The 27593-nt window shown below is 38.1% G+C and overlaps 1 protein-coding gene and 1 long non-coding RNA gene across 4 annotated transcripts in view; one reads left to right on the forward strand and one right to left on the reverse strand.

Annotated features, from left to right (window-relative positions):
• The window catches only part of LOC114012985 (uncharacterized), a 49639-nt gene extending 22296 nt beyond the window's left edge, over positions 1 to 27343 (reverse strand). The window contains exons 1-7 of one of the 3 annotated variants that reach the window (XR_008746129.1): positions 26795 to 27343; positions 17515 to 17783; positions 12704 to 12847; positions 11839 to 11989; positions 10699 to 10762; positions 9010 to 9063; positions 1 to 104 (exon numbers count right to left, since the gene is read on the reverse strand). This is a non-coding gene — a long non-coding RNA (uncharacterized LOC114012985). The remainder of the gene's footprint in view (positions 105 to 9009; positions 9064 to 10698; positions 10763 to 11838; positions 11990 to 12703; positions 12848 to 17514; positions 17784 to 26794) is intronic. The other 2 variants (XR_008746130.1, XR_003555799.2) reach the window with 2 other exon arrangements.
• On the forward strand, positions 51 to 23912 carry FOXN1 (forkhead box N1). Its single transcript, XM_027791126.2, has 8 exons — positions 51 to 170; positions 1898 to 2401; positions 4637 to 4747; positions 10479 to 10606; positions 11417 to 11513; positions 17603 to 17810; positions 18346 to 18873; positions 20873 to 23912. Exons 1-8 carry the CDS (start codon positions 51 to 53, stop codon positions 21136 to 21138), a joined length of 1962 nt encoding a protein of 653 aa, XP_027646927.1. The 3' UTR covers positions 21139 to 23912.
• Positions 27344 to 27593: the final 250 nt, after the last annotated feature.

Consider the following 27593-nt stretch of genomic DNA (forward strand, 5'->3'; position numbering starts at 1 on the left):
TGTAATTTGATTTTCTCGCAACAGGAATCCTGTCTGACGTGGATTTGGTAATGGTTTCACTACTCCAGGATCAATCTAATATTAAATTTTCTTCTTCGGACACTCTGGAAAGGGACCAACAAGACCTCATGAAGACACAGGGGGATTCAGTATCCCCAGCTCAGCAAACTGTGAGTAAGATGGCCCAGTTCTATTCCCTTTCTTCAGAGGCACAAGTTCAGATACAATATTCAGCAACTGCCTTACTAAATCTCAGCATACTTAACTGGTAACAAAGTAAACACTGAAAGTTTTATTCTTGAAGAGTAGAAACCTGAGTTACTCTTCTAGTTAAATCTTAAGCTCCATGCTAAATTTCCTATTTGATTGCTTAAAAAATCCTATTACTTTAAAACAAATCAGGCAATTCATCTAGTAAAAATGCTACATTTAAAGAAATCCTCATCCTGTTTCTAAAATGAATAAATAAATTAGAAGACAGAGACATCAGAACCTCTTTTCTACTCCCCACCAATAGAGTATACCTTCAAGCACTTTAGAATTCCTTGGGACATTTTTTGGAATAAAATGATCTCTCTCCTGTTGCCTGTATATTCATCATAAAAGTACAGTTCAGAATAGTGGTTTTCATCAAACAATGGCAAAATAAGCTTTCCCATACTCTTATTATGAAAACTTCAGATGGAGAAGTGGAAGCACTGCCATTCATACAGCTTTAACTAAATATAGAAAGTTTTTAAAATTCTTATTTAACAAAAGATATCATAAATACATGTATTAAGGCTATAGAGGAGAGCAAGGAAGTAAGAATTCAGAAATTACAAGTTTGTGTTCATTTGAGATGCCAAAAGTGTCATGAGGTCGGATTTGCTTTCTGCAGAATCCATGACAGAACAAAACATTAATAGCTTTAACACACAGACCCATGTGCAAATGAAAAAAACAGTTCTGCCATGTTCCACTCTGCAGAAAGCACTGACTTTTATGCAAAATTCCCTTTGGGGCTTCTTGGAATCTGATTGCTCCATGAAGGCATATATTCCTTTATCTGTTCTCCTAAAATACTATAAGACCAATTTGCATTTGGAGGGGGAAGGAGGAAAGGGGCCACTTGATAATCTGGTTTGACTTTTTGTGTAACACAGAACATTATATTTTCCCCTCCACTGAACACAATAACCTACTCTTGACTTAAGCATGTCTTCTCAAAAGGCACCCAAGTTGTTACTCATCCTTGATGTCCGGGAAAATATGCATAATTTCTATGCTGAATGTGTTCAGCTTCAGGATCCAGACACTGGTTCTCGTTAAGTCTTTCTCTTCCAGATTAAAGAGCGCTTTAGTAGCTGTTATTTTCTTTTTGCTGAAGTGCAAAAGGGAAGGGAGGAGATGAGACAGGAGGAAGGTTAAAATGTCTGCCTAGAGCCTACCTGTCTCTCAGAGCGAGTGTGGCTATGTTAATGAAAGGAAGTGATGTAACTAGCAACATATCTGGCAGCTTGTAACACCACCAGAGAATGAGATCAAGCTTATTTGACTAAACTTGTATATGACAAGACTTGCACTTATCATATTCCTGCCATTTAATCTTTCATCACTTGATCATACATCATCTTTTCCCTGACATTGTCAGACCAACTAGTCAATAGTAACCTAAGACATCCTGTTTTTCCAGGTTAGTTCAGTCTTTTCAATGCTTGTATCAATTTAGTTTTGAACAGTTTTGAATACCAAGTAACCAAAAACCCTTTAGATCTTTTAGGGTGTGAAGGTGGCTAGGACTAGTAATTTTATACTTCTCATCAATAATATATTTTTAATGTACTTTTTTTGTAAATAATTAAAATAAGATATTTGCTCATACTAATCCTAAATAAATGCCAATAATTCATTGCAGGATAACCCCACTTACAACTGCCAACCATATGAGTCAGACAGCAGGACAGAAAGAAAGAGCTCAGAGTCTTCTCACAGCCCCAGCCCTGCTTCTCCGGCCCAGGACCAAATTCACGGAAGATACCCTACAAGCCAAGGAATTCACTGTGGCAAGAACAAATTTAAAGCATCTTTCAGTACTGAAAAATTCAGACGATATAGTTATGAGGAAAGTACTGTAGGAAGTTATGATAGGTTTCTCAAGAGCAGCAGAAACCCCTTTCACCCTTACAAGAGGCAGATCAGCGAAGATGTCTTCCAGGAAGCACACCAAGCCCTCCCACCAGAAGGTTCACCGTTCAAAAATGCTAGAAGCATTGATGGGTTTGAGAGTCTACCAGGATCTACAGGTCCTGACGAGTCAGAGTCATTTCCTACACACATTCCGAATATCTCTGCAGAACAACCATGGTGTAACAGCCTCCAATACAGCACCACGGGTCAAGATCATGGTTCACAAGTCATGGTCAGTATTTTTTCTCATTTTTTTTTTCCTGTTTTCAATGGCAAATATATACTTTCGGGATTATTTTATTATTTCTTAACATGGCTAAATGGACATTTAGTCTCTTGTCAAGTTGCAGGCAAGAGCTTGGGATAGGCATCCATATTTATTTGTCAAAGTTCTCTATTTTATGGCCTTTCCCTACTGAAAAAATCCTCAAAGATGCACAAGGACAAATGATTTTCCACTAGACAAGACACATGCATCCTAACAATCCAAATCCTTCCTGACAACAGGGTTTGTATCAGTAATTGTCATCAACTAGTATTTTCAAGGGACAAAAGTTCACAAAACAGTATTTTTCAAGCATGAGAACATGTATATCAGATTTGTTACAACACATTGGCTGAGCTGTATTTTTCTCAACACAAATAGAAGAGAAACTCTAAGACATCAGTACTACTTAAAATGAAATATAAGATCTGTTCATGGTATGTGCAGTGCAAAGGTACCTGGGCTAATTTACATAATGGATAAAGGCAAGTGCCTATTTGGGGCAGCACAGAGATCCCTGAAGGGCAAGGTAACTTACCCTTCAGTATCTGTCTCCACCAGATATCTCTACTGTGATCCAAAGTAGTAAAATTGTATCTTCATCATCTAGTGCAGACAAAACCAGTGACTACATCTGCCAGGAGAGGGCCCTAACCACTGGTTCTAAATTGCTGTGATGCAAAGAATTTAAGGGTTACCAAAAGAAAGAGGGGTTAAAAAAAAATAAAATCATCTTAATTGGATTAAGACAATTCACCAGGGAATGGCGGGATGTTGTCAGGGTACATACCTGGAGATTGAAGCCATTCAAGTTAAGGAGGAAATTGAACTAGATCTCTTATTTCCTGGATAAATACTCATCTAGGTCAGATGAGTTTAACACAAAACCTATAAGCAGTTGATGAAAAACATTCCCATTTTCTTCCCCAGATCCCTGTGAGATGTAGAGAATGTCAAGATAGCACGGCAGGAGCCCCTTACCAAATACATGTGACTACTCAGGAAAAAAAATTTCTCCACTGGTTCAGTCAGCATGCAACTTCAAAGCTCTTAAATAACTTACACACTGCTGGCAAGTTGATATTTCTGAAAAAAACATCATCTTATGGTCACCAAAATAGCACGGACGTTTATTAATACTGGATGTGGCATTTGCTTGGTGCCAGGATATCAAATCAAGTCTAATATGTACCCCTACACTACTCTATACCATAAAAGATGGTCATTATGGCTTTGCTTTAAAACAGAAGGATAAGTGTTACTAGCTCCTTGAAATAATAAGACGTCTATAACACCAGCTCTCAGAACAGAATTCCTGTCCATGGGTGTTAAGTGGGGAAGGAACCAGATGCACAGATAAGGACGCTGTTTAAGACACACCATTCCCTGCACTGTTTATTACCAGCTAGAGCTCTGTCTAGCGCTCTGCTTAGCATGCAGTTTGTTTGAATTGCTCTTCTAAAGCAGAGTGTTACCACACAAACCATATGGTACACTCAGTGTTCTAACTAAAAACCAGCAACACTTAACATCCAGGAGCCTGAGCCCTTAACAGAAGATTCAAGCCCTATGTGGAATCCAGGACAGGCAGCTGGACAGACCTTTAAGAAATTAAGACTTGATTAACCTAGTTATGTTTATTTCCACACCTGGGGGGGGGGGGGGGGGGAGGAGGATCACATTCTTACTATATTTCCTGTATCTTGATCAAATTCAGTAGTCAGCCTAGTTTGATTCTTCTCTGCCACCTCTTTCCTGTGCATTATAAACCTCGCTCTCTAGCTAATGACAAAACTCCAGCGCCAGCTTGAGGTACTGACAGTCTGCAAGATAAAACCAAGGAGTATTAAAAAAAGAGAGAGAGAGAGACATATGTGCATGCTCAGGAATCCAAGCTGGAGTATAGGGTTTGTGTAAGTAGGGAAAAAAGATAAATGGAAACTGCTATTTTCTCAATTGCTCTTTGCATGGAATTTGGACTGGGATTTCCTTTTTTTAAATAGTTAATAATATGAACACAGGAAGCAATGTTTCTTCTTGCACCGCTAGAACATAAAACAAATTCTGTGTAACACACACCGTGACAGAATCAAGTCCAAAAAAGTAATAAGTATATTGAAAGACAAATCAGAACAATGACTAACAGTTCTATTCTAAATTGACGTGTTTTGTCTTATAACTCCTCCCTTAAATATTTTCCAGCAGGATTCAGACATCAAGCTCAGGACATCCCCACTAGAAGGGCAGCCCGGTTTATACTGCTATCAGCCTCAAGTGCAGCAGACGTATTGCCCCTCACATCCTTTCCATCAGGTCAGTACAATATGCAGACCAAAATCCCCTGTATTTCTAGCACCATAATGGTATGGTAGTTACGGTAATAACACAAAAAGACAGATGAAACAATACCTGCTTAATTTGTGTTTGCAAGGCCATGTTTGGATACACACATTTTGCTTATGACAATGAGATCTTAAAAGCAGCACATCTAAATGCATTTTTCAATCATCATCCAGAAAACAGAAAAAAACCCACCACCCAACCTTATAAAAATTAAATCTTGGAACTGCTTATTTATATTTTTACCATTATGATCAAGAAAGTTGGCTTTGAAACCAGACAAATTATTAACATAACCGTTGGCATTTCAGGATCCCAGGGAATTAACTGTGCTTTAACTTCAGAATAAAAAACTAAATAGATGTGGCTGTATACTTAAAATTCAGATCAAACATAGAAAAGCACTTGTAAAGCAAAATTTTAACAGATGATGCTCACTTTCCTTGTGCTTGATGGCCCACACATCTCTTTTGCAATCTTTTGACTATTACATCATCCCCAGTGAAAGATTATTCAGCTGAAGCATAATTGACAATAATGCTGATGATGCACGAGAATGTACAATATTAAGGTTGCTCTTTTGTAATGTAAGCATATTGTTAATGCTAAAAATGCACAGGAGTAACTGACACCTTGTTTTTCTTGAGTGTGTTTAGGTGTCATTTGAATACATATCAGTTCATATTTTCAAAGCAGCACACATATTGTATCTTTGTAAAACCAAACATACATACCTTAATCTTACATGTGATCCTAATACGTATTTATAGAGGCTGGCAAGTGAGGTCTACTAAGCTTTGAAAACTTGGCATAGAGGGAGACTGCGTACCACAGAAAGTAATTTTCATTACTTTGAAATGTATTTAAATAATTTCCTTTAGTTATAAATGGTGGTGCTGTTCAATGCATTGAAATTTTTCTCTTTTATGCTTAGTTATCTGCAATGTACAAAATTTTCAGTAAGACAGATAGTCGAGGAGGTAAAAATATGCTTGAAACACCCTATTAACAAAAAAAACCAAACAACAACAAAACCCAAAACTTATTTAAGGTGAAATTAAGGCAACAAGGATTTTTCAGATAATCAGGCAGAAATCCATATACAAAAAGAGCACAACTACCAAAACTCCCTACCATTAGAACTGAATTAAATTAAACTTACAGGGAATTCATAGATAGAAAATACTTGAGCATAAAAGCTCACACTTGAGTTACGACTCCTTTGATCCCAGTGACTGATGACTGATGTTGTGAAATCAACTATACTATCTTATTCAACTTGCTCAAGAGGTATAAAAAATGTGACTAACAGAGCAGTGATTTAAAACTGTGCAAAGAAAAAACAGGTTACTGTATGTTATTTCATAGGGATTGTTAATTCATATGGTGTTACTAGTCTGAGTCGTTGGAATAGTAATCATACCATTCATCACCAGGATTTAGTCCCTCATGAGGAAAAAGAAAGGTTATTTTTGGCATGATGTAATTTAAGAGGAAATTTAAGTAACTTCTGAAAAAAGATGCTGAATTACCATAAAAAAACCAAAAATCTTGGAATTTTATGATCATTGATAAAATTAAATCATCTGTCACAGATGACTTTTTAGGAATTTCATTTGTTAGTGCAGCAAGGCAGCTCAGAAAGCATCTTCAAGGACCCACACCTGCATGAAGTAAACTTCTAAAATCAGGTTCCTGTTACTGTCATCTTTCTCCTCCTGCTCCCTCAGCTGTGGCCAGCCCCTGACCACTAACTGGACTTTGTATTTAAATCAGCTTAGGAACTCAGGGGCATGGAGGTTCTTCAACTAGGTGTTGCACAAGGACAGACCAATTTGCTTAGGGCGTCCAGGTATTACTGAAGTTCAAATAGTTTCAATATCAAGGATTTTTGTATCCCCTGTCCTCAGTGGGTTGCCTTGTAAAGCTTGAGAAGTGTACAGATGCTATATAGGTGTGAGAAGGCACAGGTAACAGAAAGAAGCGGTTCTCCTACACTGCATCAGGAAATATGGCTAGAGAATGTCTCACTCCTGGGTTTTTCTTTTACCTATCTCCCCAGCATTCCACTATCCAGAATTTACTGAACCATTTTTCCCCCCCTATAATGTGGCAAAAAAGTAACTCCATTTCAAGTTATCAAACCCACCATAACTATTTACTTGGTTTTTCTTGTTAGCCTAAAACTCAATAGAAGGGATAAAAGTTAATAACAAAATTAAAATAGAATGAGAAGAAAGGTGATATTACACTACCATTCTAACTTACAAATTGATTTTATTATTATTATTATTTCAGAAGCAAAGGGTCCTAGATGGAAGATTAACTTGACACAAAAGCTCTGCTGCAAAGATAAACTAGTTCCCCACTGAGACTGCAGTACACACATTGTGGATGTGCCATACATCTCACACGCAGTATAAATGTCAGGTTTGTGTGGTGCTTTAGCAGAAACTCCAGTTAGCTTGTTAATTCATTTGAATATTTTTTAATTTCTTTATTCATTCTGAAGGAGGCATCCTTCCCCGTCACTGCTGATTTGAAACCAGTACTATTACTATACATTGGCATTAACCACATTCAAAAAAACTACAAAAATTAAAGCTGAAATACACCACCTGCGAGCTGCTAGGCAAGATACAACAAGCACTAAGAGGAAAGTCTTCCATCCACCTGCAGGCTGGCACTGTGACAGATCTCTTATACGCAGCAGGTTTCTGTTAGACTTTTCAGTATTTGTGCTTCTTAGTAGGAAAAGCATGGCAACATGTTCTACTACTCAGAGGAAAAAAACAACAGGTATGAGCAGCCAAAGTCACAACAGATAGAATTGCTGTCTGTGTGCCATAATCAGATACTGGGAAATGAAAGAACATGTGATACTAGACTGAGAAGAAGTGGAATAACATCTTTTGCATGAAGCAGCTCCAGCATTAATACTTTACGTTTCAAATTTGAATGGAGCAGTGCAATTTAAATCACTAGGAAGTAACACTCAAGAGAACAGGCCCTTTAGCCTGAAGTGAAGGATGTTCAAACTACACCTCACTTTTCATTAGAGGGATGAGAGAGATCAAACCCTTTGCTAATTTTGTCCAAATGATAAAATGGCCTCACCTTCCCCTTTGCTGGACACAACACAAATGGTGACTCACAAGAAAAATTACTTCTTATTGACCTGAAAGAAGTAGCAGACACTTACTGAAGTCACTTACCCACCCACCATAAAACACGGACATCTTTCATGCCAGTTGACTGTAAAACCAGCTCAAGCCTGTCATACCAGACCATTCCCCAGCCTCTGTATCCCTCAAAAAGGAGTAATGAATCCAATAAAACAAAAATAATCCTTAAAATGCCCAGTTCTTGCCTTTGGTGATGACATCACAACCAGCCCCATCTTAGTATTCGTTCGGTTCAAAGAGCCACTAAACCAATTAAAATCAAAATTATTGTATGAATTGCCCACTTTTCTGCTCTAGTGAAAAAATATACACACGGAACTGCACAAGGAAATCAGTTCACAGCTGCTCTGGAGACTGCAGTTTTGCCCAGTATTTAGTTCAACAAGGCAGGACATGATTAATTATGTACATCTCATTTATTTCATCCTGCTTACTGTAGCAAACAAATGAGTGTATTCAGAATGTTTTTCCACATTCCATTTCAGGCAGTTCAATGTTAGAAAGGTACAAGCAGACAGACAAAAACCCAAGCAACAACAATAAAGTTACTGAGAAACTGAAATAAATTATTCACAATCCAAAATAAATAAATGAACTATGAACACTTTGCAAGCACATAACCTCTCGCAGGCTTGCTTTTTTAAGGGGACAAAGACCAAGAGCAACAGAAGCTATTGGTCTGAAAATAGGAATGACAGTAAGAAACTGAAGAGACATATAAACTAATTGTCAAGGAAATTTTCCCAAAAAGTCTTGCAAGCTATATTTATAACCTTTCAAAGGAACCCATAAAATCATCATGACACAGGACTTCTAGAGCTAAGCAATAAAACACTAGAACAGGGCTCAGCAACCTTTGAGTACTAAGGAAGGCATGCAGGTATATTTTTTAATAGCATATGACATGACTCCTAATTTTGGCCATGCCCTAGCCCTGGCATCTGGAAAGATTCATCTGTAAGAGGCAGGAATTCCTCTCACACAGAGCTGAGTTCAGTGGGAGCCTTTACCTCATGGAGAGCCAACTGATGGTATCTTATGGTATCTTACCTTAGCAGGATAGTGTTTCTTTGTTCTTGAAAGTTGCTTGCCAGCAGGTTTAAACTATAATTTGGAAAAGAAAAATATGTCACCAGCTGCTGTGTTAAAAAATTGAGAGCAAACCTACAGAAACTGATGCAATCGAGGCTATCTATCAGCATTATCTCCCCTCTTTTACCTATTTTATTGCATTGGCATATTTCTATCATGGTGATTGCATGATAGGCCAGCCATTTCTTTACTGTGTCTTGAGGGCTGGACAGGCGTAAAGATCTCTTGAAGAGATAGCTTAGCATTTCAGTCTCATGTAGCATTCTGCTGCGTTTCCCCAGGGGTGGGGTGATGGTAACATACATGCTATCCAATTTTAGATGTCCTGGCTATTCCTTCTAGCTTTCTGATATAGAACATGGGGGGGGGGGGGGGGGGGGGGGGGGAGCTAAAAAGCTGCTTGAGGTGGTGGTTAACAGCATAAACTCCTGGCCTCCTGGAGAAGCCTGTTTCTTGTCATTGACTGAGGGAACTGAGAGGAAGCAGCCTCACAGCTTCAGTGTGAGTCAGGCAATATGAAAACTGTCTATGAGAAATGTCTCATACACCACTCTCCTGACCCCTGGAATGACATTACTAACTTATTCTATAATAATACATTTGCTTTATATATACTCTGATGCCATCTACTAAAGCTTTTGTTGTTATTTTTGGGGGGTTTTACTGCCTTGCTTGATAATAGCAAATTCAACTGATGCTTTGGGATGCTAATTTCTGGGAGTCGATTTTATACACTTTGAATTTTTGTCTTGTTGTATCCCTCTCCAGCTAAAACATGAAAAACAACAGCACACAAACCCAAACAAGGCTCAGTCAAAACTTCACTTTCTTCTTCTTTTTTAGTGGCTTTGCTTAATAGGCTTATTTTTCTATGGTGCACATTGTTTGTTTTATTTTGATTTTTTTTAATGTATATAAATAAAATTACAGCATTAATTGACTTGTCTGCATAGTGCAATGTTCAGGGGAGGCTGAGTGGGCTAAGGTACTTCAACCACAAAAGAGATGGATGATACACTTTAGGTCTATAAAATTATGAATTATCTGGAGACAACTAAAAAGGTAGTTTCTCTTTTTTCACAAGAAATGTGAATGCTATGCCAGTACCATAGCAGGCAATAATAAAAGAAAGTAGTTTTTTACATCCTTCAATTTGGAACACAGTGCAACAGGATCTGGTAAGAGCCAACATACCAGTGAGCTCCTCCTCATATGTGTCCTGTTTCTTATACTTCTTAAGCATTGACTAATAATGTTTTCGAAAACCATGATAAAAAGACTTCAGGTCTGAATTGGCGTAACAGCCATTGAATGTAGGCAGAGGACAATATCCTCAGAATTTCATAGTTTAATACTGTTTTTAAGAAAGAAATGTTTTTGACAGCTTGTTGCTAAGCCAAGTAACATCTCGTTTATTGTATCACCAGTATCCCTCAGGAGGCAGCTACCCTGTGACTTATATTACTTCATCACACTACCCTTACCAAAGAATTGCTCCTCAAAGCAGTCAAGAATCCCAGCAGCCTCTGTTTCCCAAACCCATCTACTCCTACAGGTAATAAAATATTTTTTCAAGTCCTAGTGTTACAGGAAATACACTGTTTACCCATGGCCTATTTCCAGCATAATTTGCAATAACATACTTACTCGTATTTGTCTTGTTCCCAGTGCGCTCTGTCCTGTTTGTATGAATCACAAGATGTTCCAGACTCTGGGGCCAAGGCAGAGGGAAATGAAATGTTGTAAAGCATGCAAACAGTCTTGATCACCCCCATAAAAGCTAGACATTTCTCTAATAAAAAAATCTTAGGTGTTGCAAATTTCATCAGTGCAAGACTAATAACACTTAGTTGTCTTTTCTAGGACCTGTATTAAAACTATTTTTTTTCTCCAGTTACTAGGGGGAAATGCCTAGAAAACATATCAGATATGCAAGTCACCACACAGGTTTAGTCCCCAAATAGCAGTCTAATAAAGTAGATCAGATAATTAAATTTCCATTATACGTCTTGTCACCATCAATTTGATACTCTCTTTGTGGCCTTTATCAGTTTGAGCTTTCAAACACAACCTTAAATAAGTACACAATAGCAGGACTTGAAGGCTGTGGTCTTGATTCCACTTTCTATTACTTTATTTTAAACCCAGGTTGGGCCTTCTATATGCACTTCGAGAGCTACCTCTGGAAGTTAAGCAGTGTAAGGAGACTGCTTGTAAACAACTGAGTGGCAACTTTAAGCATCATCAGTATTCATGCTATGATAGTGAAAGCCAGCGTACCTACACACACTGAAAAATAGGGGGTTTTCTACTTCTGAGGAGTCAAGCAGAACAGGCTAAAATACTTTTCTTTCTCTCCCTAAAGCATCCTGATCTTCATGGCACTCAAAAACAGCAAGACAGGGAGTTTGCCAGTCAGTGAGATTTACAATTTCATGACGGAACATTTTCCTTACTTTAAGGTGAGTTCCACAGGGAGGGGGGGCAAATCTCTCTCTAAGCTTACCTGGCAGCAGAGGGAATAAGGGAGGGGATTCAGTCTATGAGAAGGAATAATTTCTTAGTAGATTAATATCAAATCAATTATACACGATATACCTTCATGATCATAAATCACCCAGCATTTTAGGCCTAGGCAGAAATGTTAACACAATATGTGGTAATATTTAACACAAAAAGATATTAAGAACTGTTCCAGCTTAGAGTTTGTGCAGGTAACAGTGGCCATTCCTCAATAAAAACTCATAACAAGGATAAATATTTCTAAAAACACATCCATTCCTTCACCTCAGATCTCAAATACAGGCAGAACTGGTCTTGTGGCTTCCTCTGCCATCAACAGCACCTCCAGACTCGTGTGGAAGCAGAGGTTCAAGGTTATCTTGCTCTGTTCTGGAGCTGGGACATCCATCTTAGGCAACTTCATCACTTGCATACACTGTACAAAGTATAAGATGTGATAAATGGTACTAAGCTTATAATTACACAGTAATGTTGGTGAAGGTAAGGTTGTATGGTTTGCAGCAGATACTATTGAAATTTAAATCCATGCTATAAAAGAATGGTTTCTTGCACTTGGAATGCAAGTGGAAAGAGTTAGTTAGCGCATGATCCAAGAGCAGAAGGATTACAGTTCAGGTTTTGAAAAGAGCTATAATAGAATCACCAACTGCTGCTCAAGACAGAGCTTTATGATGCTGATTCTTCAAAAACTTCTCACTGGAAGTCCAGATCAGGTGACCTGCAACTGCTAGCAAGGCCCAAAAAAGAAAATAAAGCATCACAAGTCTGTCCTGTTTCCTATTGCAAATAAACACACAGCAGTTAAATTTAAAGCAACTACAGAAAGGCAATTGAAACATTTGTATTAAGAAAAGAACACTAAGAATAACTAAAAATAAATGTTCTGATACAATTTTGCAATGGTTTTGGACCACTGAGGGTAAATAATGCCCACCAAAAAACAAACAAACAAACAAAAAACCAAGCACAAACCACTTGTCAGTAATCAGAGGAAAAGAGCACACATTATCATGAAGAACTGTTAGGATCCATTACACTTCTGTATTCCCAGATTCCCTCCCAAAGGAATCACTAGCTACTCAGTTATTTGTTACAAGCAAGAGAAGAGAGAAAAAATAAAGAAACCTACCCTCACAATTCAAGAAGTATTCCATCACAGCATGACTGGTTACAATCCACAGAAACAAATCTGAAGCACTCTAACTTTGTTAAGTCACAGGGACACAACTGATTTTTAGGCTAAACACACATGAAATTAAGCAATGACAGTAATCTAAACAGGGAAAGGAAGAAGGATAGAATGACACACAAGAACACAGCAGCTATACATTTTCTTCATTTTCAGAACAAGAATAAGTGTAAAGATTTGTATTTTGTCCCTAACAGAATATTAACTCTATTTTCCATGCATTTACTACTAGTTGCAAGAAATATTAATAATCCAAAAGAAAATAGTTTGAGGACTATGAAAAAGGTCCTGGGCCACATCATCTTGAAATTGATGTTTTGCAAACTATGCTTCTTAGCATAACGCACAAATCATGTGATCTACAGCAAAGAAACACATTCTTATCTGATTAGTTTTCTAGAAAAATAGCACAAGTTTCAAGCAGAGAGGTGGGAATATTAAAGAAAAGTTTTGCAGGCATGTCCACATTTATTCATCAGACCAAACTGAAATTAATTCTCCTCTGTCTTACATCACAATCGATTATAAAATTCAGCAGCAGCTTGCAAACCAAATGCTGCAGCTGCCACCATGCACAGAATTCCTCAGACACAAGACTGTGGCTTTGCTTGGTGTCACCTTCCTGGTCCTGAAGTTAAAGTTATTCTGACACAGCAGAAATGATAGGGTGATATACATCCTTTCCTCAACTACATATTGTGTGTAAACATTGTGGATCATATATATTGTGATATTTTCTGTGAAAATGTATAGATGTGTGTGTGTTCATATGTCTGCCTGCATGCATACATACATACATACAGATGTGTGTATACGTATGCTCATCTGTACAGTAGGTATACTCCTGCCACAGCTTTAAATAACTGGTTTATACCTAATCTAAATTTTTCCCTTCTTATCAAAACTTGCCTGTTCCACAGGGAGTGGGTTTTGGTGGTGGGTTGTTTGTTTTGGGGTTGGGTTTCTTTTTTACAGATTCTCAGGTCTTTTTCTTAATTCTTTTAAAAATTGATGAGAAAGAGGTTACTGCTGTCATATACCTTATAGTAAAAGAATGGTGCAGGGAGTACTACTGCCTTCGCTGTTTTGAGACGGCTTTATTTTTGGATTTTACTTACAACTACAGTCAAATGATTGAGTAGTTCCATCCCAAACACCCTTAAAATAAGCAGGGGAGCATAAGCAAGCAATTATTATGCTTACAAGCACTAAACCCTGCCTACCTCTGGTCTTTACAGCAGCCCAAAAAATTATCAGTATATGACAAAAGCTAATATCCTCTATCCTCCCTTTTCTGCAGTCTTCAGCAAGACAAAGTAATATAAAAATCAGTGAGGAACATTTTATTGTTGCTACCAGAACTCACTAAATAGCAGGAGACAACAGGGGGAGGGGAAGCAATTTAAGTTGGAGAGAAACAGAGTACAAGTGTACACAGAATCTTGCTGGGAGACATTAGATGATACAAGCCTAGTCAAATTAACTTGTATTCGCTGCCACAGCAAATTTAGTTTCTATGATGCAACAATCTCATTTCTAGTTGAAACAGAGCAATCCAACTCCTACGTCCTAAAAAAAACATCTACGCAGCTAAAGTTGAATTACTCTTTGATGTACCTCTCCCTTCTCTTGAGACCTAGATTTAAAGAGAAAGGGTTTTGCAAGATCACTGAACTCTTTAAACTTCAAGAGGCGGTCAGGATCAATGGGTCTGTACAATAATATTTTTCGCCTGTCATCCTTTTTTTTTCTTTGTAGTGATTAGTGAGTCTAACAGAAAGCTTTAATCTTGTTAATTGGAGTTATTGCCAGTGGTCCAAGAGGTTAGAAAGCTCTGTGCTCTGATGGAACTTAAGAGCAGCAAGTATTCTCTTGCAGTGTCCAGCTCCACACGGCTTCATCCACACTACGCTGAATGCAGCAATGGCAAAAATGAGCTATAGCAAGGAGATTCCAACTATAGGAGAGCACCTTCAGTAGCCAAAGCTCAGTTTATTAACAATCAAATGTTAACTTAAAAAACTGGTGACAGAGTTGTAACACACACACACTGCCAGAGTGTTCCTTCAGGGCCTACCTAGGTAAATGACTATTTTTTGCTGCTCAGCAATACCAAGTTTAATGCAAGAACCTGTTCAACTCTTGGCAGCAGTCTCCAGAATAAATCTGTGTACTTTTCGCTCTTACGTTTTTAAAACTATCTCATAGTTTACACCCCCACATATTCTGAAAACCTCTGAGAAACACATGCCACTCCCAACTTTCTGGTGCTTAGCAGAAACACTAATTATCCTGTCTAGATACAGACAGAGGTATATGTAGCCTCATGTGCAGAGCAAGAAACATGAATATTCTTTCAGGTCAGCGTATTCAGTAGCTAAGCACACATCTTACCTAGGAGGAACAGTTTTATTTACTCTTAGAACTGCCAGAAAGCAACTAGAATATGATCTGCAAGGCAGAAAAACTGATTCATCATCTTTAGTATTACCCTGTGGCAGAAAGAGTTTTAAAGGGGGTTTTGTTGGTTTGGTTTTTCGGTGTTTTTTGGGGTTTGGTTTTGGTTCGTTTTTTTTTTTTAATAGGAATGCATGTGGTCTCACCTGTGGGACTGGCTAACAGAATAGTGAAATGCTGACATCAGGCGGGCCAAAAGGGTAGAAACTGCACTGCTATGAAGGGAAAATAGTTTCTTTTTTAGTAAATAACATGTGTTTAACTCACACAACCAATTAATTTTCTTAATGAAGAAAGCAAGTATTAAATTCGACCCTGAAATTCTTCAGTAAGGCTTTCAATACCTTAACCCACAAGATAGTCCTTCATAAGCTAGGAAAGAACAGATTTTACATTCCCGATAAAAGTAGAATTTATGTCAAAGTATGTTCAAAAATTCATATTGTATCATGTGAAAGCAAAAATGTACACAAGCACATGCATAAAAGATGGTCTTAAAGGAAATTTGTTACACTAGACAACAATTAGAGAAACTATCAAAAAGCTGTCTTTCCATGAAAGAAGGGTCCCTACTAATAAAGTGTAAGAATGGAAAGGAAACAATGGACATAAAAGGTATATTTTAATTTTTAACCTTTTCAAAAAGGCTATGGAAAATCATTATTTATTTCTTGTGCTCTCTGTTCAGTAATTTTCTGTGGTTGATAGGAATAATTATAATGACAAATATTTTGCATCCATGATTATGAATCAATAGTGGCACATAGACAACTTCACACCCACCTTTCAGAGTTGTTTAATTTCTTTTAATTCTTATGACACACAGATGAGGATTTTTTGGAAACAAGAAAAGAAAAAGCATCCAAAATTGATTAAAAAAAAAAAAAGGCCTCACATACACTAATACTGAAGATCATTCTTTGTAATCCGATGAGCTCTAAAGTCTCTCTCTCTTGAGATTTCTCATCTCTGCAAATGCAGACCTCTTGGAAAGAATATAAAGAATACCATTTGACTGACACAGGTAAAGCTACAATTTCATTTTTTTTTAACTGGTCTTAAAATGACAGGGGAAGTCTAGCTGGACTTGCACTTGCATATATCACAATGAAGTCGGGTTTCTCAGGTTGATTCCTACCATTATGTAGCAAGTCATTTTTCCTGCACTCCCCCACCTTTTTTTTTTAAGATTATAGTGCAGTGCCTATGAGCTAAGGCTGTTCTACTCAGATACACAACAAACAGCATCATAGAGAACCTACCAAAAGAAAAGCAAGGAAGTGACACATCAGGAATGTACTACAGGAATCTTCTGATATGAATGTGCATACTAATTTGCAAAGCCTTAATGTGATGAGCACTATCTTGCAGCTGCAGGACTAAGTAAGCAGAAAGGAGTGAAATCAAATAAACAAACAGCAGAAAAAATTACATGCTATAAAAGAATACAGTGCCATTCTTTCAAGATCAGTATTTCAGACTAGCAAGCGAACAGGCATTTCCCATCAGAATCTGAGCATGACCATTTTGCTGGGTATTTCCCTCTTCATCCCTTACAGCAACATTAATTTTCAAAGTTCTTTCACAAGCAATCAGGAGAAAAAAAAAATGTAAAAATTAAATTGTATAAACAGAGGTTTTGCACTAGGTTATCTTTTCTTTCCATTCTTGCAATTCAATGCAAAACTGTCCTCAGGGAAAGGAGGGAATTTTGTTTCCCTCACTGATCAGAAACAACATAATAAAACCAGACAAATCATTTTAATGAAACATAAGTCTTGTCCATTTTAAAAAAACCTTCCAGCTTCCACTGCTGAGTTAAAAACAAATGCAAAGCAAAAAATGCAGTGATCTGATGTAGAAACCTGTATCTCATCTGCAGGACTTGTGATTAAACCATTTGGTTATGTAATTAGCTAGCATACAAAGTTACACCTACAGCAGCATGCTAAAATTCTTCTGAAGTCTGCCTGGACACTTAGTTTGAGTCCAAGTAGCACATAGTCTTTCAATGAAGTGTTGGAAAACTTTCTAGGTGTTCCAAAATAGATTAAGAGAGATTTCCTGTTAGTTCTAGAATATAATCCTTTACACACTTAATTCTTGTGATTTCCAAATTCACTCTTAAAAATTCAGCAGCCCCTCTGACAAGGCCAACCTTCTTGCTTGGAAGATCAGTTACTATTTTATCTGGTTCCTTTCTCCCCACATAACATGACTATAACATTTTGTAGCTTCCTTCTAACACACAAGGTTAATATTGTAGAAAGTATAATATAAACAGCATTTCTTACCATCTCACCTGTCAAAAGAGAGAAATATATTTGGTGAGGTTTTTTTTTTCCTTGATGTTCCATTCTTAGATTGGATTTGTTTTTCTAGACAGCTCCAGATGGCTGGAAGAATTCTGTACGCCACAACTTATCATTGAACAAATGCTTTGAGAAAGTTGAAAACAAGTCAGGCAATTCTTCTCGGAAGGGCTGTTTGTGGGCTCTGAATCCAGCCAAAATCGATAAGATGCAGGAAGAGCTTCAGAAATGGAAGAGGAAAGACCCAGTTGCTGTAAGGAAGAGTATGGCAAAGCCAGGTCAGTAATACGTTAGCATATTAGTTCTCAAACACTGGTACCCAGAACTTTTCTTTGCAACAGGCACCAAGCTGTATAAGAGAATTTATACATGATTTAGGAAAACAGAATTTTTCTGGGTTATAAAGTGTTTGGCAAAACAAGAGAAAAAAATTAAAAGCAGAATTAAATAGGACCTAGTTTTGCAGGAGTGCTTCCAAACAGGCACAAAGAAGCTTCCCCCAAAAAAATCTGTCTTGATATCTCACTAAACTTTAAGATAAAAACAACACTGAAATACATACTATAGAATAAAATCTGAAATTAACTGATAAGTATCCAACCTTTAAACAAAAAACCTGCGATTTATTACATACCTACTTGGAAATGATAATTTAGAAAAATATTTCAGTTCTTATCATCTATGGGCTAGCACTTCTGTTTGCCATTCCACTCACACATTTCCTGAGGAACACCAAAATACTAGCTGCAAGCTATGAAAATTAAGGCTCTGTTAGGAAAAAGTAAGTCACAGACTTTTTTTCTTGTTTTGTAGAAGAACTTGACACACTGATAGGCGACAAAAGTGAGAAGCTGAGACCTTCCATCATGTCCTGCAGTCCGACTGGTGTTGCAAGTGCATCCCTTTCCAGGCAGATGGCAGTCCAATCCCACTCCTTGTGCGAGCCATCTCTTTCCTCCGGGGTACCACAGCCATTACAGAGTATCCACGCATCAGGAGCTCTGCATGTCAAGAACCCCTTACCAAATTTGCTCGGGGGGCAGCAGACTGCGTGCTACACATCACCACAGGGGTTTCCTCCGATCTCAAGTACGTTAATGCAACAGTCACCTGACCCTCAGACCCTATTTCCTTCTGGGGAGGCTCAGAGTGAACTCCGAACTCAGCCCAGCATCACCCAGGATTCTCCACTGCCGGCCCAGACCCCCCCCACCTGCGGTGTGAAGATGCTGACAGAGCACTCGACAGCCAGGACAATGCAGGACACGCTCATGCAGGAAGGAGATCTCAGCAATGATATCGATGCTCTTAATCCATCCCTGACTGATTTTGATCTCCAAGGTAGATATCTAAGGCATTTTTATTTTGTAGAGTCAGGTTTATTACATCACATCCCAGCCTGCATAAGATGCATTTATGCTCTTCTTTTTTAACTACTTGTCCTTGCAACTGCTACAGAGACCAGCTTACTAGGTTACGTTATTTCACACAACATGGAATCTTTAAAAAGTTTCCCAAGAAAGCTACAGATTGACACCCAGCGTTTAAAATAATAACCTGCTTACTCTTGACTAGGACTGCTGATATTTAATACTGCAATACGGTATTTAGAATGTGGGTTTTTTTAATTAAAGCATATTTTCCACTGAAAACTACTCAAGCACAACTATTCAGTGCATATCAAGAGAATTATCACGTGAAGGGCACAAAGATAAATAATTTTGATTGAATTAACATGTTGACATTTTTATCAATATTTATTCAAACACCTTCCACATTTCTTCTCAGAGAAATTTTACTGTTTACTCCTTCTCAAGACATTCACATGATCTATGCCCTGAACAACTGTATTTTCTGAGGTGTGTTCTTAGTCATGTAATACTGACAGTAAAGTTTTTTATATTAAATAATCAAATCATCTTGAATAGACAGGATTTTGAACACCAAGAACATAGCTTTCCATGCAAAACTATGAAAAAACCTAGCAAGTTTATGTGTCTGTGTGTATATATTTATATATGTATACATATAAAATAAAACCTGTGAGTTCCAAATGGTAAAGCTCTTCCTGCACCAAATAACGTGCAAGAATTGCCTTCCTGCACAGGCAAAAAATGGTACTTTTTTAGGTTACAAAGCAACCTAAAAGAGCAAAAAAACATAGTCTTAATAATCTACATGACTCAGTGCCTGCATGTGCCTTACCATTGTACTGTCAGAAATATTCCACAATCCGGCCATGCCCAGATTGCTTGACTGAGATTAACACCACAGGTTTTTGAATTCTTAGCTTCTTCCTCTTTCAGGCAGACAGATCTCACGTTCCACTCATTTCCCTGAACCTCTTTCCATTTTGCTCAGTTAATCCGGACCATACTCATTCGTATTGTGAATATTCTGTATGCTTCACCAATATGGTACAATCCCAACTTCCCTCTGTCCTCGCCTTTTACCTTAAATTTTTTAACCATATCTAAGCTTTTTACTTACTTTCTTTTTAAAATTCTCAAATCTGAAATAAGATGTGCTAAAATTTAAGACAAGGCCTGCACACTTGGAGCAAAATCATTATACACACACACACAGAGTAAAAAAAAAAAACCAACCACCAAACACAAAATCAGGCTTCCAGCAAAAGGGCTAAAAATGTTACCCTGTTTGATAGTCTGTAGATGGTGGGTATAGCTTTGGACCAACAGTCTGCCTGCCACTGCCCTCCCTGAAAAAATCTTTGATGACGCATACGACAAACACAGCCCTCCTGCAGCAACTTATTTAATGCTTTCACTGGGATAGGCATGTTCAATGGAAAGACAAGAAACTTTTTGGTATATGTAAGAAAAATGCAACATTTCAGATCTTTTGATTTGTCAGGTCAATCACATATCCAGTACTATAGCGTGCAATTCAGAGACGGCTACACCATAAGAATACGAGAAGGCCAGTTGTAAAGTAATTTACAGATTTGCAGGTTTGTCCCATAAAGTGCCATTAGCTCTTCCAATATCTTACAGAGATAACAGAGGCAATTTCCTTTTTCAAAATTAGTGGGCTTTTTTCAAATAAAAGTTATGCTCCATAAGGATACATTTGCAGCAGAATCTTGCCAATTACCAAGCAAAATAATTTTCTTAAATTAATGCTGCTTTCTCCCAGATTTAAATTCATTAGGGAGACAGATGAATAGTAACTATTAATCTTTTTCCTTTCTCATTCCTAAGTGATTACCAGTACCTACACATACAGCACACACAACTGTATAATTACCAACTCCTGTAAAACAATGTTTCAAAAAGCATGTATAGAGAAAGTCAAATCAATCCATTTTGTTTTGTTATAGGAAATCTTTGGGAGGAGCTGAAAGACGACAGCCTAGCTGTGGATCCCCTAGTTCTCATTTCATCATCCCCAATGTCTTCCCAGTGTTTCCCTTCTCACTGCCAGATGGAGAACAGCAGCAGCAACAGCAACATCCCAAACGGAACTCCACACAGCAACTTACCCGACCTACAGCTCACTACTCTTTACTCTGCCTTTATGGAATTGGATACAGTGTCTCCTGCCTACCTAAGTAATTCTGGATCCAAACCTATAGCACTAATGTGAACCACGCACCAATCTAATTATTATAATTATTTTGTCTAAATACAGTCCTAACCATCACAGACATGTACCTATCTGATGTCAGCTGAAACTGTGTCCACCGGAATAAGAATAATCTTTTTCCAGAACTCACCTGCAGGATATGTAGCTTTACTATGATAATTTTCTACAGACAGATAGTAAATTTTTTTAAAAACTATTTAAAGATAATATTGTTAAAGGCTAAACTGGTCAACACCATTTTATCAAGCCACTCATCTTCTGCATCTTCAAGAAACAAATGACTACAAGAAGAAAACAAATCATTGACTTTATTCTTTTTTTTTTTTTTTAATGAAAGCTGCTTGCAAATGAACACAGAAGTCAAAGCACATAATAATCTAACTTATTTATTGGAGCCAATGATGGCAACAACATCTGCCACAGACCACTCAAAAAAAAATATATCTGCATATTAAAACATTTATAGCGCCCTTAAAAGAAGTTCTGGGTTTTGGTAAACAAGACTATAAACTGAAAATTCTGCAAGTATTAGAAGATAGAGGACTATCTGCTGACAGACTAAACCAAAGCAACAAATATACTTTAGTGAAAAAGTCTAAGTTTTACTGTGTTTAAAAAGAGATTTAAAACTCTGCTTTTTTTAATAAAAAAGAACAAAACAATTTAGTAGAACTTTTACTTGGCTGGAAATTATTCAAATTCATTCCTCTATTTTTATCCACATAAACTGAACAGTAAGATGAATTATTCAACCATTAAATTAACATTTTGAAAAATGCTAATAAAGAGAGAGAACAATAATAGTTGCAATTAGCCAAATCCAGAGAGCATCTCTATTTTAACATCCGGCTGACATCTGATACATCCACCAGGGTTCATTACGATGCTGAACTAGCCTTTGCATTAGGACAGCATATGGTTCCTAACACACTTCTCTCTCTGATTTACCATAAAGGTGCTGCTTGTGATGTGACTGAACAGTGTTTTATTTCAAGTGAAACAATCTAAAACCAAAGCAATCTGGAGCAGGAACCTTTAACAACACCAAGGAAAATAGTCTACAAACAAACAAACAAAAAAAATGTGTCTTTAATGACATCTCTATTCCCATATTATGGAAATCACAAGAAACTAAGGAAGTTAAAACTTAAGTCACATTGGGTCACTTACACTATGAAAATCAGCAAGGATTTACAAGGAAAACCATAGACCAGGTAGAACAGTGATAGTACTGTTAAAATAAATGCATGAAAGTTTAGTTAGCTGCTTTCTCACAGCCAGGTGGGATTACTGCCTGTTAGGAGTGAAGCCAAACCCAGGTTCAAATCTACACCCTCAACCATGCCTACTAGCCTAGACTTAAAATCAGATTAGGGGCAGACGGATAGAGAAGATTTAGGAAGAACACATGTGATGCAACTTTGTAATCCCTCACGCAGCTATCAAGAAATCCTCACTTGACTTGAGCCCCTCTTCCTCTGCATTCCTGCAAACAGAATATGCCGAGTGAGAATATGCAGACTCAAGCTTGCAAAGCTCTTCTATTCAAAAAAACAGCAGGAAGAGAGTTGTACAAACATAACAGAGCTAGGTGAATCAATTCTTGACCAACATTTAGATAAAGAAATAAGGAAAAAATTAAGTATGCCACATCACTAGAAATGTGCATACTACATGATAACCCTAAAGCATACAGTAAGTATAAAGCTGCTGAACATTATATTCAGTATAATTTAAGAGTTACCAAGTTACAAATAAATACCTACCAAGTGCAAACTTTAAGAGCAATAATACTATCCTAGCTACCTTTTTTGGGAAAAAAAAAAAAAACAACAAACAAATATATAACTTAATATAACCATGCACTGAGGAAAAACAAAACCAAACAGATCCCCTGCCCTGCACTCAGGCAGCATGTTTTTGCACCCCACTGGCTCTCCAACACATAGCTACTATTATTCCTTAAAACATGCCAACATCTCTTAAGCCAAAAATAACAATAAGTGGTAAATAATGTTATCTACAAATATTAGACCATTTACAACAGATCTGGCTTGTGCTGAGAGACTAGTTTCCCTAGCTCTGTGCATTTGTATGCTCTCTGACTTCGTCAGAAGACAGCACTACTCTGCCAGCACCCCCACTGCTCAGGTAGGACCATCTGTGCCAGACCCTCATAAATACATTCACTTAACTTCAGAGAACAGCCACTCTGACATCAGTGGGACTTCTGCATGCAGTTACCTACACCCTCAAGGACTTCTCAAGATAAAACCCTCTCCATTTAGAAGCCCTTCACTGCAAACACCAGAGTTGGTACACAGATCAAAATTTTCAGAGGCCTAAGGGAGTGACATACTCAGTTTTCAATTACTTTCAATCACCATTTGCATCAAATTCTTATTAGCCTTTTTTACAATCATTACAAGAATACATACTGAGTAGCATACCGTGAACCACATTATGGCCAGTATACAGGATGTTACATTTTGCAAGATATTACCCTACAGAATTAATGGTCTTCCCAATATTTTATATTTGGCAGAGAGAGATGATGACAAGAGAATGCATGAGAATGTACCAAATGAAGTGTATCAGGAAGGTCCATCACGCTAAAGACATGGCAAAATTGTAATAAAATATTTGTGATTAAAGCAAATCCACGGCAGATGAAAAACCCATTCAAACCAACAGTATGATTCTGGACCACACTTTAGATGAGCTGAATATCTGCTACAGAAACTCCAAAATCACAGATTTTAAATGAAGAAAAGATAAGGTTCTTTTGTTGTGTTAGAGACTTATTCATTATTTGTAAATTTGTATGTGTTATTCATATCCTCTGTGATCTGTGTTTAACAGGCTAGGGCATTCTCTCACATGCACCAATATATTCCATGCTTGTGACCATACACATGATCACAAGGCGGAGGGGAAAGAAGAAATAGAGAAGGAAATCTAAGCACCATACTGTATTATGTATTTTTCTTGGCAATAAGTCTTCGAAGAATTATCAGACATAAAAAACAAAAGGGAAAAGAACACTCTAACATCTTTTTTTGTGCGTGTTTTGCTTGACTTTCTTGACATACTGTAGCTACACAAGAGAGGTTTGTCTTCCCTATATAAAGTTATTTGTTCCAAGCACCTTAAAGTATTTTCTCCAATGCATTCCATATTTAACATGGTTGGACATTTCAAAGAAGTTATAAGAAAAATAATGTAATGACTTTTATTAAAAAAAGAGTCACATTTTAAAAAGACTGCAAGTTATTAACTAATATAAATTGTCTGGGTTCCCCTTCCCACCCCCTTTCAGGCTCTTGCATCTAGAATTTTATTGTCTTGCTTCAGTGATTCTGGTGATTCAGGTACACGCAAAAGAAATCCCATTGAAATATGGGTGCATGAGGAAAAAGTCATACTATAAATTACAATTCTGGAACAATTCTTTTTTTTAAAAAAGTTAAAAACTATATTTATTTAACTACTTTTGTTTATATAAGAAGAATAATCCTTGTACAATCCTTATCTAGTACTTAAAAAATAATTTTTGACACAGTCACTGATAGCACAGTAGTAGTTTTCTTAGAACTTGTAGAGCTGGTGACACCTTAAATTGCACCTACCATAAATTAAGTGTTTTGCACACACTGCAAATCTATTTAAGATACATTTGCATTAAAGATCATTTTAAGTAGTAGTCTGAAAACAGGGGGAGAAAGAAAGAAAAGAATGATGTTTTCCCAGTCCAAGGCTAACGACATTTGCTTAATCAGCCTAAACCAAACACATTATGCAAACAGCTATTTCTGTCTAGGGAAAAAAAAATCTTAACTGTAATTACCATAAAAATACCTTATTACCAAACAGAAGAAAGTCTTCACTGTTTCCCTCTCCAGTATATGATTAGGAAAAATTTGCACTCTAAAGTTTAGGATTTATTAGTTTAACCTTTTTTTTTTAATTGCATCTTTCATTCAAACTTCAGAAAATTCAAATAGCAATTTATATTGAAACTATGTTTGCAAGCTCTTTTTTCTTGACATGAGCCCAAATTTACAGTTATAAGACTTCAGGCTAAAGTAGGCTGCTACCCATATGTTTTCCTCTTCTTGGTATAAAACCTGAAGACTCATTTGCTTTCGTTGATACAGTTCTTTTCAGATACCTGCATACCTTTAACCCTGGCACAGCACCGAGCTACTTTAAAACAACAGTGTTTAATAAGTATTACAGAACAGATAAAGTATTAAATAACACATCAATGTTACTTTGTGTCTCTAATTTTGCACACAAAGCTTGAAAAGTGCAACTGGTCTACTGGCTTTTGCAAATAAGTTTAAGCTACTGGCTGAAACAAATATTTGGATTCCAGAGTGCTAATGTTCCATTTTTACACTTAAGACTTCCAGATCTGTGCATAAATGTGTGTTTAGACTACTAAATATCAAAACCAGTAAACACTTTTACATAAGCTTTTTCTGACTTCCTAAACCATTTATAGTCTAACACAAACAAAACCAAAACATTCACTAGCTGAAGAACTACATAATTCACCAGGCATCCCCTCACTGCAATAATGTGAACGGAATCTTAAAGTAGCATCTCCCATGTGTGGCCATAGCAAAAAATTTAATTGAGAACTACTGATTTGTTCCTCACAAAAATAATGAATGATGGAGTTAGTTCATAAAATAAAATTTAAATCCAGTCCTTTCAGAAGCCAAAATGGGCAATTATTTTTTTTTGTCCAGATAAAGAAACAAACATGCACAAACAGTATTTGTTTGCACTGAAAATACCGAAATTACTGAAAATAAACAGCAGTAGGAACACCACTAATGCATACTGGATTTATTCCTCTGAGTGCTACTCAGTCAGCTAGCACATTGATGAAAAATTTAGGTATCAATATAACAAATGTTGAATGATTATGAACTGCCAGATCTCAGCAAACAGCCATCAGTGTGAAACCATTACCAAACACGAGCCCTCCCCAGTGGTGAAAAGCTGGCAGTCGGTGCTATTCAGCATTTTGTAACAATGATTTTTTTTGTCTGTTACCGACACGTCAAGATTCCTTTCTGGTACCCTATGGTTACAGATTTCCGAGCTTAGGCTCAGCCTAGCGAGGGGCACAGAGATAAGCAGGAAGCCAGACAACCTAGCAGCCTTTACCAAGATTAACCTCTGCAAATAAACACATGCCACAAGATGCCAAAGGGCGCTCGGAAGCAGCTTCCAAGATCCACTGAATTCACACCAACTTTGCTGCAAACTGTTAGCAAGCATGCTACACGCCTCAGGGCCAATACTGATGTGCAAACCCCTATTAAACCTCCGCAATTCAGCCATCTGAGTAACAAAGCCCCAAAATATTTTGCTGCTTAGATAAATTGGAGACTTATTATTCTGAATCTATCGATTTTTGGCTAGGGCACACAAGAGGAGAGTAAAACCATTAAAAATTTATTCCTGACAAAACCAATTAGGCCCAGCTGCACAACAGAGACCGCCGTTAGTCGCATTACTCAAACTTCTTATTCACACACCCGTCACCAGAAGATTAATTACGTCAACTAAGAAGCAGCAGGAGCAGGCGGGTGGATGACAGACTCCCAAGCTAGCGCTGAGGTGATTTACCGACACCCACCTCGCCGGCAGCGGTTTCCTGCCGCCCGGCAGGGAGCACCCGGGCTACCGCCGCTTCCCGCGGCCCGTCATCTCCCGTGCACCGCCTACTATCGCGATATGGCCAGGCCAGCCGACAGGGCCCCCGCCGGCGGCTCCGGGCACGGGGTGAGGCGGCCGCCTCACGGCGCTGACCGCTGGTGGGGGCTGGCCCGCCCCGCCCGCTGATTGGCCGCCGCGGGGGTTTGAAGGGAAGGGCGGGAAAAGCCGGTGGGCGCCAGCGGGGTTACTCCGCCTCAGGTCGGCAGCGCGGTGCCGGGCCGCCTCCTGCGGTGCCGGAAAGGGCGCGCTTCGTGCGCGCAGAGTGAGAGGTGGAAGGCCCGGCGGCGGGCGGGGATGAGTCATGGGCTCAAAACAAGGCAGGTGTGGCTCCGCGCTTCCTACAGGATTCCTTTCCTTCCCTTTCCTTTCCTTTCCAGAAGCCTCTGGGGAGGCGGCTGCCCAGCAGATTCGTGCTGTTGGAGCGGCTGCGAGTGGCCACGCACCGAGCTCTCTCGGGTAGAAGCAAATCACTAACAACAACACCACCCCACCCCCACCCACCCACCCCCCCAAAAAAACCCCACACCACAAAACAACAACAACAACCACCACCACCACCACTGGAGAAGGGAATTTGCATAATCTGGATGAACAAAGAATCTTAAGATCTCGCTCAGGCAGCCAGTGAAGAATTTAATTTCAACCACATGAATAAGCCCAGCATGTTTGTGCCTGTCTGAGGCTCCAGGCCTAAATGATTACTTCAGGTATTTATTATA

This window comes from Falco peregrinus, chromosome 2 (genome assembly GCF_023634155.1).
Source record: "Falco peregrinus isolate bFalPer1 chromosome 2, bFalPer1.pri, whole genome shotgun sequence".
In the NCBI taxonomy this organism is placed as follows: domain Eukaryota; kingdom Metazoa; phylum Chordata; class Aves; order Falconiformes; family Falconidae; genus Falco; species Falco peregrinus.

What these genes read in the sequence shown, in the direction of transcription:
- FOXN1 (XM_027791126.2), top strand. Translation starts at nt 51, where the DNA reads ATGGTTTCACTACTCCAGGATCAATCTAATATTAAATTTTCTTCTTCG. An exon ending in CCTCACATCCTTTCCATCAG is followed by an intron (nt 4,748 to 10,478) that starts GTCAGTACAATA and finishes TTGTATCACCAG; the next exon opens with TATCCCTCAGGAGGCAGCTA. An exon ending in GACTGATTTTGATCTCCAAG is followed by an intron (nt 18,874 to 20,872) that starts GTAGATATCTAA and finishes GTTTTGTTATAG; the next exon opens with GAAATCTTTGGGAGGAGCTG.